At 34.6% G+C, this 13,990-nt stretch overlaps 1 protein-coding gene across 1 annotated transcript in view; it reads right to left on the bottom strand.

Annotated features, from left to right (window-relative positions):
- The window catches only part of LRP1B (LDL receptor related protein 1B), a 1,461,391-nt gene that overhangs the window by 271,954 nt on the left and 1,175,447 nt on the right, over positions 1–13,990 (bottom strand). Inside the window, 5 exon segments of the mRNA XM_032636635.1 lie at positions 123–251; positions 4,955–5,074; positions 7,068–7,190; positions 8,618–8,767; positions 9,011–9,124. Coding sequence (XP_032492526.1) covers positions 123–251; positions 4,955–5,074; positions 7,068–7,190; positions 8,618–8,767; positions 9,011–9,124 — 636 coding nt within the window.

Raw genomic sequence — 13,990 nt, 5'->3', positions numbered from 1 at the left:
TACGTATGAGTCCAGGGATTGGGAAAGTGAGAGAAAAGGTGATATGGTGAGTACTACAAAAGCAACTGTCTGAGGATGCTGCAGCAGCTTTCTTTCATAGACAACCCCATGAGTGTTCATACCACAGCCTGCTGTGGAGAGCTCATCACTTCCATTTGGACAGTCCCTTTCACCATCACACAGCCAGTGTCGGGGCACACAGGCATGGGAGCCCTGGCAGCTGAACATGTCAGGCGCACAGGTGATGGCACCTGAAACCCACCAAAAAAAATGCCATTAAGATCACACACAGCAGGTCCGTTGAGAAAGATCTATAATTTCATTTCCTATAGACAAGAAGGGAAGCAGAAGAATGCCGCTGACAAGGAAAAAACTGTAGTTATTTGGAATCATCACATATTATCCATCCCCTATGGACAGTTTCCTCTCAGAATTCATTCCTTCTCAGTAGCAAGTATTATATTTTTTAAAGCTACATGGCAGAAAATAATGAGTATGTTCTCCTTGTAAAATGTAGCAAAACATAGAAATCTCATTGTGAATAAACTGAGATAAAATTTCAAAAGGACTGAACCTATAAGGATAATAACAGCATTTTTATTGCTTAATATATGTTAAGCACTTAACACATTAACTAATTTAGTCCTCACAATCGCCTCAAATGGTAGAACTATTATTAGTCTCATTTCACAGAAAAGGAAACTGAGGCTCTGAGATGTTGGAAAGCTTGCAGGAAGTCACAAATTGCAGAGGGAGCCACATGTTGAACTGGGAGTCCAAAACCTTTTTGATTCCTAAGTATCTTCTCTTAAACAGTAATATCATTACTGTTCCTCCCCACCTTGTGTTGTTGAAAAGTATAAATGTATGCATGTTCCCTTTGGTTTTACACACTTAATAAACGAATCTACCTTTTCTTCGCTCTATCAATTCAATGTTCCTTCAGTTGCATGATGTTGTTTTCAAATGTATACAGGAAAAAAAAAGAAATGCTTGTTGACTGTAAATTCAAAGGGTCATGGGTGGTTTCTCTTTGTTTTTCTTTATATGGGCATAGGGTAATTGAGTAAAATTAGAAAATGATTCATTCTCCTGGTATTTCCCAAGCCCCAAGTACAGTTATACATATTAAATGGTTTATTTGTTATGTATATAAAATATTTGTTGAGTAAATCAGCAACATGCCCCCAAATTTAACTTCCCTTTAATTTCACTTTCTTGTGACCAAATGCTACCCATAGAATAGATGTTAAAAAACAAGTTGTAAGAATTATTAAAAAAATGTTAGTATCTCCAAGAAGAAAATATGACTGCCTAGATTGATGGATAGTTGTTTCCAAACCTTTAAAGCTACTTTAATTGGATTACCAATTATCATCTTACTTTTCAGCCACAGAGTTTTTATGAGAAGAACATGTTTTTTAATGCAATGTTATCACTATGGGAGTACAGCAGGGTGACAAAGTGGAACCTCCTGGTGATCTTTTTCAACGTAAACATGTCTCTTCCTACATATACTTTAATTGGGAGGACAGAATGGCAAGTGAATATTGAAAAATCCCCCAGGTAATTCAGATTTGCTTATTTGTTGAGGATCAGTGCTAATAGAATGAGTTTAATATGATATCTATTACTGGAAGAAATTATAAAGAAAATCTATTAAACAAATGTTGCTTTAATTTAAAAATGAATTTACTTGCTACCTATTGTCTTTAGTACTTTCTATAATAAAATTCTCTTCCTACAAGTTATTTATACATTATTCCTCCTTATCTATTTTTTTAAGCTTGTCATAAGAACATAGAGTGTCACTTTCACTCTTAGACTCTCAGTTAGTGCTTTAATTTCCATAATATTTTTATTATTTAGCTGGAGATGCAAAAAATTGCATTCTTTCTGCTATGGAAGTTTCGATGCATTTAGCGCCCCTTGTCTACTTTCTTATTATCACTCCAGTTTATTCCCAAGGGAGGCATAATAGATATAGCATTGATTTTACTGTTGAGAAATTTAACTTTGTATGACCTTGCAGAAGACTAGTGTCTGAGTTTCACTCTAAAATGAGAGTTATGACTAGATAATTACTAAGATACCTAAAACTATAAAATGGCATAAAGCTCTTTGCAGCTAATTTTCTGGCTCCCTTTAAAGTGTTTCAACAGATTCTGTGTTAAGAGCATACCAAAACATCATCGTCAATTTAAAAGAAAATGAGCCAAGGAAAAAACTCATCGCTTCCTTCCATAATTACCACTGTCATCTGGAGACACATTGCCTTTCTCAGGGACATGAATCCCAAGGGAGAAGGAAGACAAGCTGAAGGAATTCTACCAGATCCATCTTGGGTACCTACTTAGATATAATATTTGATTGGTGAGAGTTACTATCCAATTTAGTAAGTATTTCAGAAACCTGAATTCTGTTCCTAGTTCTGTCATCACTGATTCACTGAGTGACTTCAGGCAAATTTATTAACCTCTGTGAGTTTTTCTTTCTTCATCTATCACATGACACAGGTGAACTAGACTATGATTTTTATAAGTGAATCCTCAAATCCCAAGTCAGAACCACTATGTGCTTATGAAGAAAGAATATGTCTATATCAGAATATTTGGAGATGGGAATTAAGAATCTACATTTTTAACAAACTTCTGAACAGGATTTTTTGTACACTAAAGGTTGAAAACCACTGAGATAAATTATTTATAAAGTTCCTTTCCAATCCTAAAATATTAAGTCCAATTCATTGACTGATGGTTGACCTAAAGCAGTAATTTTTATGTAACAACAGCTTGGTAGCATATAAATTGCAGCCTGTGATTATATTAAATAGACTGGGTGTTTTGATGGCAGGTAAATATGTTCATTACCATGAAATCCTTTAAAAAACTTATCAGGGACTTCCCTGGTGGTGCAGTGGTTGAGAGTCCGCCTGCCAATGCAGGGGACACGGGTTCGTGCCCCGGTCTGGGAAGATCCCACATGCCGCGGAGCAGCTGGGCCCGTGAGCCATGGCCGCTGAGCCTGTGCTCCGCAACGGGAGAGGCCACAACAGTGAGAGGGCCGCGTACCGCAAAAAAAAAAAAACAAACCTTATCAGGACATTGATAGACACTGACATGACAATACCACTCTAAAAAATAAGGGAGGGAGCAGGAGAAACACAACAAAAGAGAATGGGAATAAATTCATTTATATAGTACACATTGGCCATGTCAGCTGATCACGATAATTACATAAGGTAGATGTCTTGTAACCATTTAATAGGTAAAGAATTTGAGGAATAAGGGATAAAGTGGACCATCCCATGATCACACAGCTGGAAAATGCAGACGCAGGAGAATTCAACTCTGTATGACTTTAGAGTCTTTACCACTTCTATTATATTGTGTCCACTTAAGAAGGATAGAGGTGTCAGGGGAGCCATTTAGTGTAGAATTAAACAAAGGGTCAAAAGCAACATAATTTTAGAGACCAGAAACATGTTCAACCTGCTGTAAATTGGTAGTCTTTTTGTTAAAATTAAACAGGGAACTCTACTCAATACTCTGTAATGGCCTATAAAGGAAAAGAATCTAAAAAAAAAAAAGAAAAAAAAAAGAGTGGATATATGTATATATATAATTGATTCACTTTGCTGTACACCTGAAACTAACACAATGTTGTAAATCAACTACACTCCAATAAAAAATTTTTAAAAAAGAAGTATTTAATGGCAAAGAGAAACAAAATAATTAAAACAGACTGGCCAGTCATCTAATTAATTAATGATTTTTCTTCCTTTCAGAGGTTTTCGATAGTAATCTTTCTACATTTATCTTTATCTGTTGTATAACTAAATTGTTTCAGCTGTGTAAATAAAAAGTAGATTTTAGGTGGCTTAATACAGGAAAATAAATTGCCTACTTTCTGAGGATATCTCCAATTTTATGATACATACAGAGAACTTCATTTTAGTGTGAACATTATAAACCTTATAGTCCTTTTTCCATGATAGTGACCTAAATAGCAGGCCACAACTCCTGAAAATTTAAAAAATGTGTTAAGTACACTTAACTCCATAAATGAGCCTTATTCTATGACTCGGGTCCTTTTCTCTCTTAAATGAGAATGATAACAGTTATGAAATAGGGTTGATATAATGAACAAAGAATATATAGCTATAGGTACAAACATACATATGGAAACCGATCAGAAAGATAAATAGACAGATAGACATGTAAATAATTTAGTAGAATGCCTGGCCAACCATAACTAATGTATGGAGATTAGGTTGCTTCCTTCTTCTACCTCTTAAAAAATTCATTTAATAATTAAATTTAAATTATTTGTTAAATGTCTGTGATTAATTAAAAGCAATCACGTTGGTTTTTAGCCAATGTAGTTGACGTATAGTAAACAGAGACATTTGACACTCTACCTCTAATCCTATAAAGCTGAATGTTTAAGTACATTTTAAAATCATATACATTAGCCTGCTTCCTTAATTTCCATTTAAAACAATTCAATAAGCGTAATTACTATAATACACAAACACACACCATGTGTGGCTTATGGCAGTATAAACCTGCATAGTAAATTTGGATGGTGACTTAGCAATACTTATCAAGAGCAATGAGAAAATTTTCAATCATTTGATCCAAGTAATCCCAATCATTGAGATCCATTCTAAAGAAGTCACTGAAGACTAGAAATACAATTTGCAAATACATTCATTGTGTTAATATTCAGCAAAAAATCCTAAAACTCTAATGGTAAATGTATATATGAAAAATTGTAGACTGATAAGTTGTCATAAAAATAATAAAAACAGTTACATCGAAATGTATATACATATAAGCTTAATGTTAAGTTTAACAAAGTAGAAGACAAAGTTTTCTGTATACTCTAAAACAGTAGAGCATATGTATCATACTCCTAAAAACTGAATAAGAACACAAAAGGAACAACTCACCACAAATGCTATCACTTTCATCTAATCCATCTCCACAATCAGCCTCTCCATCACAAATCCAGTGTTTAGATATACATTTTTGTGCAGAACATGCAAATTGGTTCCAAGAACAAGAGGAACCTAAAAAAAAACAAGCAAAAAAACCCATAAGAATGTTTGTTTTAGGTGCAAAAGAAAAAATAAATCCTTTGAGACATTCTTAGGAAAGATCCAACACGAGAAAGTTCTTTAGCCGTTGCTAAAACCAGCCATCCCAAATAAAACAAGCCAGAGTCCTCTTCTCTATGACAGTGCTATAAAATTTTGACCACGGCTTGCATATTCCCTCTGAGTTATCCAGGTTATACAACATTGTTCCTTCAACATAATCTCACAGGGTTTGACTTTGAGCTAGTCAATATGCTGGTCACTCTTCCTAAGTACATTACTGTCTTTTTCTAACATGTAGGGTACAGATATAAAATAAATATTCCAAGTGTGGTCTAGTCATTTTTTCCTAATTTTTTTTTTTTTTCCTGTACGCGGGCCTCTCACTGTTGTGGCCTCTCCCGTTGCAGAGCACAGGCTCCGGACGCGCAGGCTCAGCAGCCATGGCTCACGCGCCCAGCTGCTCCACGGCACGTGGGATTTTCCCGGACCGGGGCACGAACCCGTGTCCCCTGCATCAGCAGGCGGACTCTCAACCACTGCGCCACCAGGGAAGCCCTTTTCCTAATTTTTAATCTATTTTTGAACAGTTGGAGAAAAAAATTACATCCTAGGTAAGGTCATAAATATGGTGAACTCACCACCATATACATTTGTTTTTAAAGATGACGTGACTCAGGGGGTTTTAGCTTGATGACAAGCCATCAGTTTTGTACCTATACATACTTAACACTTTGATGTTTTCCTTTCTCTGCCTTGGGAACACTTAAATCTGACTAATAACATCCATATTCATTTGCATGGTGGCTGGTATTTTATTACCAAGCTATGCATTTATAATGGTGTATTCCATTTATTTCCAAAGTTTGTGATTGCTCTCCTCCACCCTTAGTCCATTTATCACCAGGAAACACCCAAGAATAAAATCCTACCAAATTAATATGTTCAAAATATAAATGACTATAAAAATAAAAATTTGATTTTTATCGTATAAACTATTTAAAAACTTTGCATTTTTATTTCAAATATTTACTAACATGACCTGTGAAAAGAGAGACATTTAGAAAAACTGAAGCCCAGAAAAAATAAGATTAAAGAAGATACAACCGTATAATGGCTTCTGTTCCAGGAAGTATGACTCTACATAAACTATTTGTAAAGTTCTCTGTTACTCTTGTTCAGAATCTGGCTGTAATGTAAAGATATATGGCATCTTAATCAAACAAAATGCACCTTCATATTTCATGATGACATTTACTTTTATGGGACTTTGGCATTTCTTAGACAATCCATTTTTAATCTTTTTTCCTACTCTGTCTATTCATCACAGTGTTTGCTATTTGTGTTAAATGAAAAGAGTGAATATATGCTTTTTATGCTTTTTTAGGAATTTCTTTGGCCTGAAAATCATAAAATCCGTAAATTTTATAGAAATAAAAATTTTAAATGCTTTCTTACCTTGCCAAGTGAAATGAAATGTACACACACAGAAATTAGGATGTGGATAGTGATAGACGACAGTTTGAAGAAATGCAAGTTTAACTATACTATTTAAATCTATACATGTAATTAATAGAAACATTTAGGATAATAATAGTCAATAAGAGGTAGGGAGACTATAATGAGTTGTGTGAGCTAAATCCTTATTTTTCACAGCAGAAGGTAAATACATTAGCATATAAACTTAATAAGTCAGGAAATGAAGGTATAAATATATCATTTAGATTAATGGAGGTAATCACTAACAAAAATAGAAAAGGTTAAAAGGCTGTATGGGAGATTGTTATTCTCCATTATAAGTTCTTCTGTTCTATTTTAATTTTTACCATTTTGTGATATTTAATCAAAATAAAAATTGATGTTAAAATCAATTAGCAATATTTTGTGTAAAATTTCTATGTAAGAGAACATCAGTATATAAATAATAATATAGTTTATAAAAGTAAAACAAGATATAATGTCTCACCACAGTGGAATTCATCAAGTCCATCCTCACAATCTTTCTGACCATCACATACCCAGGTATTCAAAATGCACCTTCCACTAGGACAACCAAAATAATTTTCTTCACATCTGTGTTTGTTTTGAACTGTGATAAAATATAGAATTTAATGTCAAATAAATTAAATTAATCTTAGACTTATGCAATATAGGTAGATATCAAAACAGTAATACTCCTTGAACTGGAAGAGGTAAATAACAAGAAAACCTAAATAAAAAGAGCTAAGCTGAGGACATTAAAGAATGTCCAGGTCATGAAAACCAAGGAAAAGCTAAAAAACTGGCATAGACCAAAGGAAATCAGGGAGATATGATAACCAAATCCAATCTAGGATTGGATCCTGGATCAAAAAGAGGATATTAATGGAAAAACTTGTTGAGTCTAAAGCAATTTTCTATATTTAATGTTTTATATAATGAAGGATAAAGTTAAAAAAAAAAAAGAAAAGATGTAGATGTGCAGTGAGCCAGTGCCTCCAGAGAAGTTATCCAGTTCCTCCTAGGATACAGCGAGTCTTTTCAAACCCAAAAGGAACATCACAGAGTGTCACACACTGATGAGCAGTGGGGAAAAGAAAAAAAGGAATCTGCTATTTCCCAGTTAATTGATTGATTATGCACCATTAAGAATAGCAATTCTTTAGAGTAGATCATATGTGTGTGTGTGTGTTGTATACACTTGTGTGTGGAATACCTACAAATATAATTTCTTAAAATGTTTCAAAAACTTATTACACATCTGCTAAGCATGGAAAAAAGTAATTGTAGCAGCAGGGTCAGGAGAAGGAAACAGCAGTATGAGAACACATGTAATGGTATACTACAAGCATATCTACTTTCAGTTAAAGTAATTTAACATCTTTCTTTCTGGTATTATTATATATTTCTAAAATTTGTTTCCTTAAATAGTTAGAAAGAAATAGGTTCATGACCTTCTCATGGAAGGCATTCTCCTAAGAATGAAGATGACACTTTTCAGTGCTTGTGTAGGTAACGATGGCTAATATATATAAATATACCAGTCTGACATTGATCCAGTAATGATAACTATTATGTTACCCATACTAGTATGCCAAAAGATTGTGTAAACTGCATCAAATAGCCTAACTTGACAATACAAGCTGTATAATAACAGGAGTAAAGCCAGTGGTGAGAAACATAGTCTCCCTCCCTTTAGTCTATAGATAGTTTTCTCTCAGTATATACTACTTCTGTGAAAACTTTATAGATTACACATTTTAAGATGTAATCACCAACTTTAAAAGGATGAATGAGGAACTGAACATGAAAATAGAAATTGATCCAAACATAGAACAGATTTCTCAAGTATCATTCCATAAGTCATGAAAAAATATAAAGTGGCATGTCTAGCACAGGGTGATTATTTTTAATTTAGTCTACAATATTTGTTTTAATCTGAGCCATTGAGTATCAAGAATGAAAATTAATAAGTTTATGCTATACAACCAGCCCCTAAATCTTCAAGGCAAAGACTGTTTTGTCTTCTAGAATTACCTGGGCATTTTAATTCATCTGAATAGTCTCCACAGTCGTTAGACCCATCGCATATCCAGGTTGGCAGAACACACAGTGAGGTAGAATTACATCTTATGAATCCTGTGGTTTTCACTCCAAGTTTATAGAAATATGTACAGTCTGTATTATCTATAAGGAGGTCAACAGAAAAATGAAAAACACCTCATCTGCAAAGATTATAAGCCTTCTATGTAGGTAATAGAAACAAGAAAAGTTAACCTCATTTGAAGAAGTAAATATGTAATTATCCTACACAACAAGGGTTAATTACATATCAATTCTGGACAAGGTTCAGTGAAGAGTTAGACACTGTTCAATGTAATGCCAAAGGTGCACAGGCATGAACAAACAAAATGTAATGGAATATCTTACTGCAGTTCTTTTCATCTGAAGCATCTGCACAATCTAGGTTCTGGTTGCATCGTGCTGATCTTGGAATGCACGTCCCATCTGCACAGCGGAACTCAACAGTGGCACAGGTTGAAACTAGAAAAACAGGTAAATAAACAAATGGATAGACGAGATAGGTATCTCGTCTATCCACTTAAGTTTGGATAAACTTATCCAAACATCGTTGCTTAACATTTTGAGTACTTTAATTCTTACAAGTTTGTTTGGTTTTGCCTTCTTAACTCTGGGCAGTCAAACTTGACCCATAACCCCCAACAACAAGCTTGGGTTAGATGCCTCATGTCTTCCCCTGTCACGCTGTTCTTCCCTACATTGTAGTACTTATAATACTGCATTGCAATGTCCTGTTTATGTATCTCTCCCCCCATTAAATTGTAAGCAGGGACCGTGCCTTGTTTTTCCTATCATACCATATTAGCGCTAAACCAACAACAACAACAAAATTAAATGCTGCTGAAACTTCTCTCTCCTTCCAACTTCAAAATACAAGGTATGACACTAAGCAAATGCCTGATTGAGTGTGTACAGAGAAATCCCGATCTGTTTGCTAAGAAGTGAAACATTCACTGCTATGATAAAATGACACACAGACAGAGTCAGAGATTGAGAGGGAGAAACCAGAGTATTTGCTTTATTTACTCAAAGAGGGAATAGTTCAGCACTGCTAGAAAGTCATCATGCTAAGTTATCCCCTTTCACATGGCCATATTACTAAGATTTGGTATAGGAAATATGGATTCCTCATGCCAAGAACCATACAAATGTGGTATGACTTGTCTCTCTTGTTGGAAAGGATTTCCAAATCCCTGCTATGCTTAGATGAAAATCAGTTTTGATATGCTACCATCATTACATATTCTTTGTACAGAATAGCTTATTCTTCATCATATATTCCTTTTTACTTTGCTTACACGTTCATTACCATATAATGGTTTTCAGCAATATGTTGTGAACAGGTGCATGGCTTGTTTTGTGTTAGATTAAACTTAGGTGAGATTTTTATTCCAAATTCAAATTTCCACAGGTTGATTATCTTAATGTACAACCTGAAGGGCTCTATGATTATGCCACTTTTACTAGGGTTGATATTTTAAAGAGCCTATTTAATTATAAATATAAATTATGTCAATTGTAAATGGTTAAAATACTATCTTAAAATATGCAAATTTTATTCAAGGGTGTGTATGTCATTTGTATTTCATAATGCACTGCTCTTATTATATTTAATTGTATCTTGCAATTGTATCCTTATTTGTGTGTAAATGATGATTTGAATAAATGTTTTATTTACAATTTGCAATTATAATTGCTTCACTGTTTTCTTCATTAAAAATAACATCATTTGAAACAGATAATGCCATTATAAGTAGAGATAAATACACTGTTCCAAACAGGAAAAAAGTAGGTATTTTTCTTTTATGCCTAAATAAAGAAAAATCTCTTCCATATTCTTTTCTATTACATTTCACATTCAATATTTTTCAGTGGAAACAATAAATGGAATATATAACATAGAAAATAATCATGAGAAGCATATACATTTTGTTTCTGACTTTGCTATCAGCAGTCTCCTATTAAGAGGTTGTGTTCCAAAAGATTCCTCATAATCCCCTTATTTAGAAGACAGAATTCATTTCTCTGTGAAACAATATTCTAGATAGTGGTAATATTCCTAAACAAGTCTACAAAGATTTATCTCTAAGCTACTTGACGTGCATTATCTAATACTTGCAGTTAGAGTTTGGGATACCAGAAATCCTAATTCTGAAGCAAAGTGGGCAATCACAACCCATTCCACCATTTCCATCTCCCTCCAAACTTCCATAGAGAATCTTCTGTGTACATGGCAGGGAGTCCATCTGGGTGGGTATTGGTGGCAGATAAAGTGAAGAGGCAAATTATGACTACATGAACGTGGAGATGGCATGTCAGACTGTTAAGAGGACTGGAGATTCAGGGATTTCACAGTAATGGAGTTTCAAGAATGGTGCTGGGGGCTCAGGTGGAAGTAAGTGTAAAGAATGGCTTATAAGAAGAGTGGAAATGTGGAGCAAGTAGAAAACGGTCTTGGATGGAATTCTAGGAATAACAAAGAAACAGAGGAACTCTAACCAGACAAAAGGAAACTATAACTTTAAAGTTGAGAAGAGTGGTTAGGAAATAGTATTTAGAGAAAGGCAAGGGAAAAAATGAGGTAGGGGGTCAGGAGAACAAAAATAAGGCTACTGAATCTTGGTGAGGAGGGCAAGGGCAGCCTATTAGAGTGGGTGAGATGTGCAAATAGGAACCGATTGTCCCTTTACTTCTAATCCTATCTCTATAGATTTCATGACTTGATACAGAGTTTGGGAACCACTAGAGGATTAAATAGGGTGATAAGTGGCAATGGAATTGGACATGTCAAGTGGTTGCACAATTCCATAAGCAGCAGGATCAAGGTGGTTGTGGGGATTAACGTCTCTAGCATTCATAGACAAGGAAAGAGAGTCCTGGAACAGGAGAAATCCATGGGAACAGTGACAATGTCACTTCATAAGTAAGCAAATGCTTCTTCTGCCAAAACCTCTACCTCTCTAGTCCCTCAACCATGTTCCTTTCTCATGTTGTTTTGGTCAGTCAAGTATTGAAATGTGTTTCACCCTTAGGGTGGGTCTTGAGGGAGAAAGGTTATGGGATCTCTAATTTGTCAAGTGAATATGAAAGCCTCTGACAACTTTTCTTCAGGCTAAAAGTTCTAGAAAAAAGAGAACAGAAAATAATGTCATCCAAATAAAGGTAACCTGAGTGGGAAATACTAGACTCTTCCCTCCAGATAGTACAAAGGAAAAAGTACACCTACAAAATGCGAGTGGAAATATACCACAGCCACACCAGGAATAGCAACGAGATACAACAAAGGAAGATCTGACAGGGATGGTAGCTCAAAAGTAGCAGCAAGAGAGAAAGTAAAACCATTCTTTCCCTCATGTAGTTTCTTAATTTTCCTATTTAATCCACCTTATTTTCTCCATATCAGTTAAAATATTTAATCAGGTAGGAAAGATATAAAATCGATTAGTCTTTCCCTAGTTCTTAGGATGTTCCTTGTAAATAACCTAACTCAACGTTTTCTTTTCCAACTCTCCTACCCAGCCTGTAGCAAAGGGAAGGTGACAAGGAAAAAATACATGAAATGTGCTGTTATATCTCTTCTGTTTACTTTCAAACCACATCTTTTATTGAATTCACTGCTTAGGCTCTAAGGATATGAGAACCCGGAAGGAATAATGATTTCCTCTGCAGGCACGCTTATCCTTTTCCTTTAGCTTGTTGTTTGTGGAATCTTCAAAGTTTTGCTATGAATTTGGGAAAAAAGAAAAAAGAAAAACTCACCAGTTTCCTCTCCTGTAGGTCATCTCAGAAGTACTTAGCTCTCCAGTCCACCTAAAGGTGTTCAAATGGCCCAAGGAAGTTCATGTACTTCTCAAAGGGAGTATATTCATCTCAACAGGGAGCAAAGGGGGGATATTATGCGCTCTCTACAAATCTATTCACTCAAACTCTGACACACCAGAAGAGGAATACAGAATGATAAACTTTCTGAACAACTCCTTAGATCCTCACCAGCTAGCCTGATGTCTAAAGCTCTCAGTCATGAAAGGAACTGCTATAAAGGTGCAGTAATAAAAGGTTGATGAGGATTTGGGGTTTTGCTTTGCTTCCAAAGGATAGGAAACCAAAAATAATTCCTTGCGATATCCATTTCCACTCTGTAAATAGATTCTTTGACTTGTGGCACTAAAAAAGAGTAATGTTAATTACTATTAACATCTAAATTAAACAAACAAAACTGTAATAGTACCTCAAATAATTTACGGATGATTCCACCATAGCCTCTCTCCACAGCCTATCAAAATCTCTCTTTATTTATTGACATTTTTATTGTACAGTTTAAATTGTGTTATATTTTACTTTATTTACATTCAACAATAACACGTGGTTTGCGTGTGTGTGTATATATACACACAACAAAGCACTGCATCCCTATGTTGCACTGACTACAGAAACAAAGAAGGAGTGACTGGAAGAAAAGGCTTGGAGAAATCATTCATTTTTCATTCTTCCTGAGCCTGTTCATGTTCTTTTTCCTTCATTATCTTTTAAGTGCTGTAAGTGTCCATGTGTTTGATGGACACAAATCTGAATTAATGCTTTATAAGAAACTGGCTTATGGAAAAAGGACCCAAATAAGTCTTTCCTCTACAGCATGAAATGTGCCCTACAAGGATACCATGTGAACAATCTTAATATGAGAGAAAAATCAAATCTAAAAGATGCAAGTGTAATAAGTAACCTTTCATCTAAAAAGCTACCCATTTATTTATCCTAAGGAAGCTAGTCCGTTTACTCAAATTTATTAATTTTTAGTATATAATATAGCGTGTGCTTGAGCATTTGCAGTTTCAAATGTACTGCATTAGATAGGAAGAAATTCAAGGCATAAGATTTTGTTGTTGTTTCTTAAGATATCCAATTGTCATGATCTCTTTACTATTATTATCACAAAAGAAAAGTTTTGACAGAAACTTGATTCTCAGAGTAGTTCTGTCCCCAAGTATATGGCTGAGATGGTTATAACACAGAAATCGAGAGCTTAGATTTAAAAAAGGGGAAATAACACTTTGAGTTATTTTATTGTTATTCAGCAGCTGATATTGATATCAGTAGGTGGAATGAAACCTATCTACACTTTTGGAAGACTTACGGCTTCAACCAGCCACATAAGAGTTTAATAAACACATACCATGTACTAGGTACTATATTTCATAAACCCAAACACACTAATTTACTTACTGCTTTTCAAAAAAAATATTTTCCAAGAAAATCCACAGTAACTGATTACAGTTCTGTAGCTCTTTTTATGAATTTTGTTTTAAAATCTACTTTCTGTATTTATTATTC

Source organism: Phocoena sinus, chromosome 7, assembly GCF_008692025.1.
Source record: "Phocoena sinus isolate mPhoSin1 chromosome 7, mPhoSin1.pri, whole genome shotgun sequence".
Taxonomy (NCBI): domain Eukaryota; kingdom Metazoa; phylum Chordata; class Mammalia; order Artiodactyla; family Phocoenidae; genus Phocoena; species Phocoena sinus.
The sequence above is the reverse complement of the archived record's forward strand: the minus strand, read 5'-3'. Positions and strand labels throughout refer to the sequence as shown.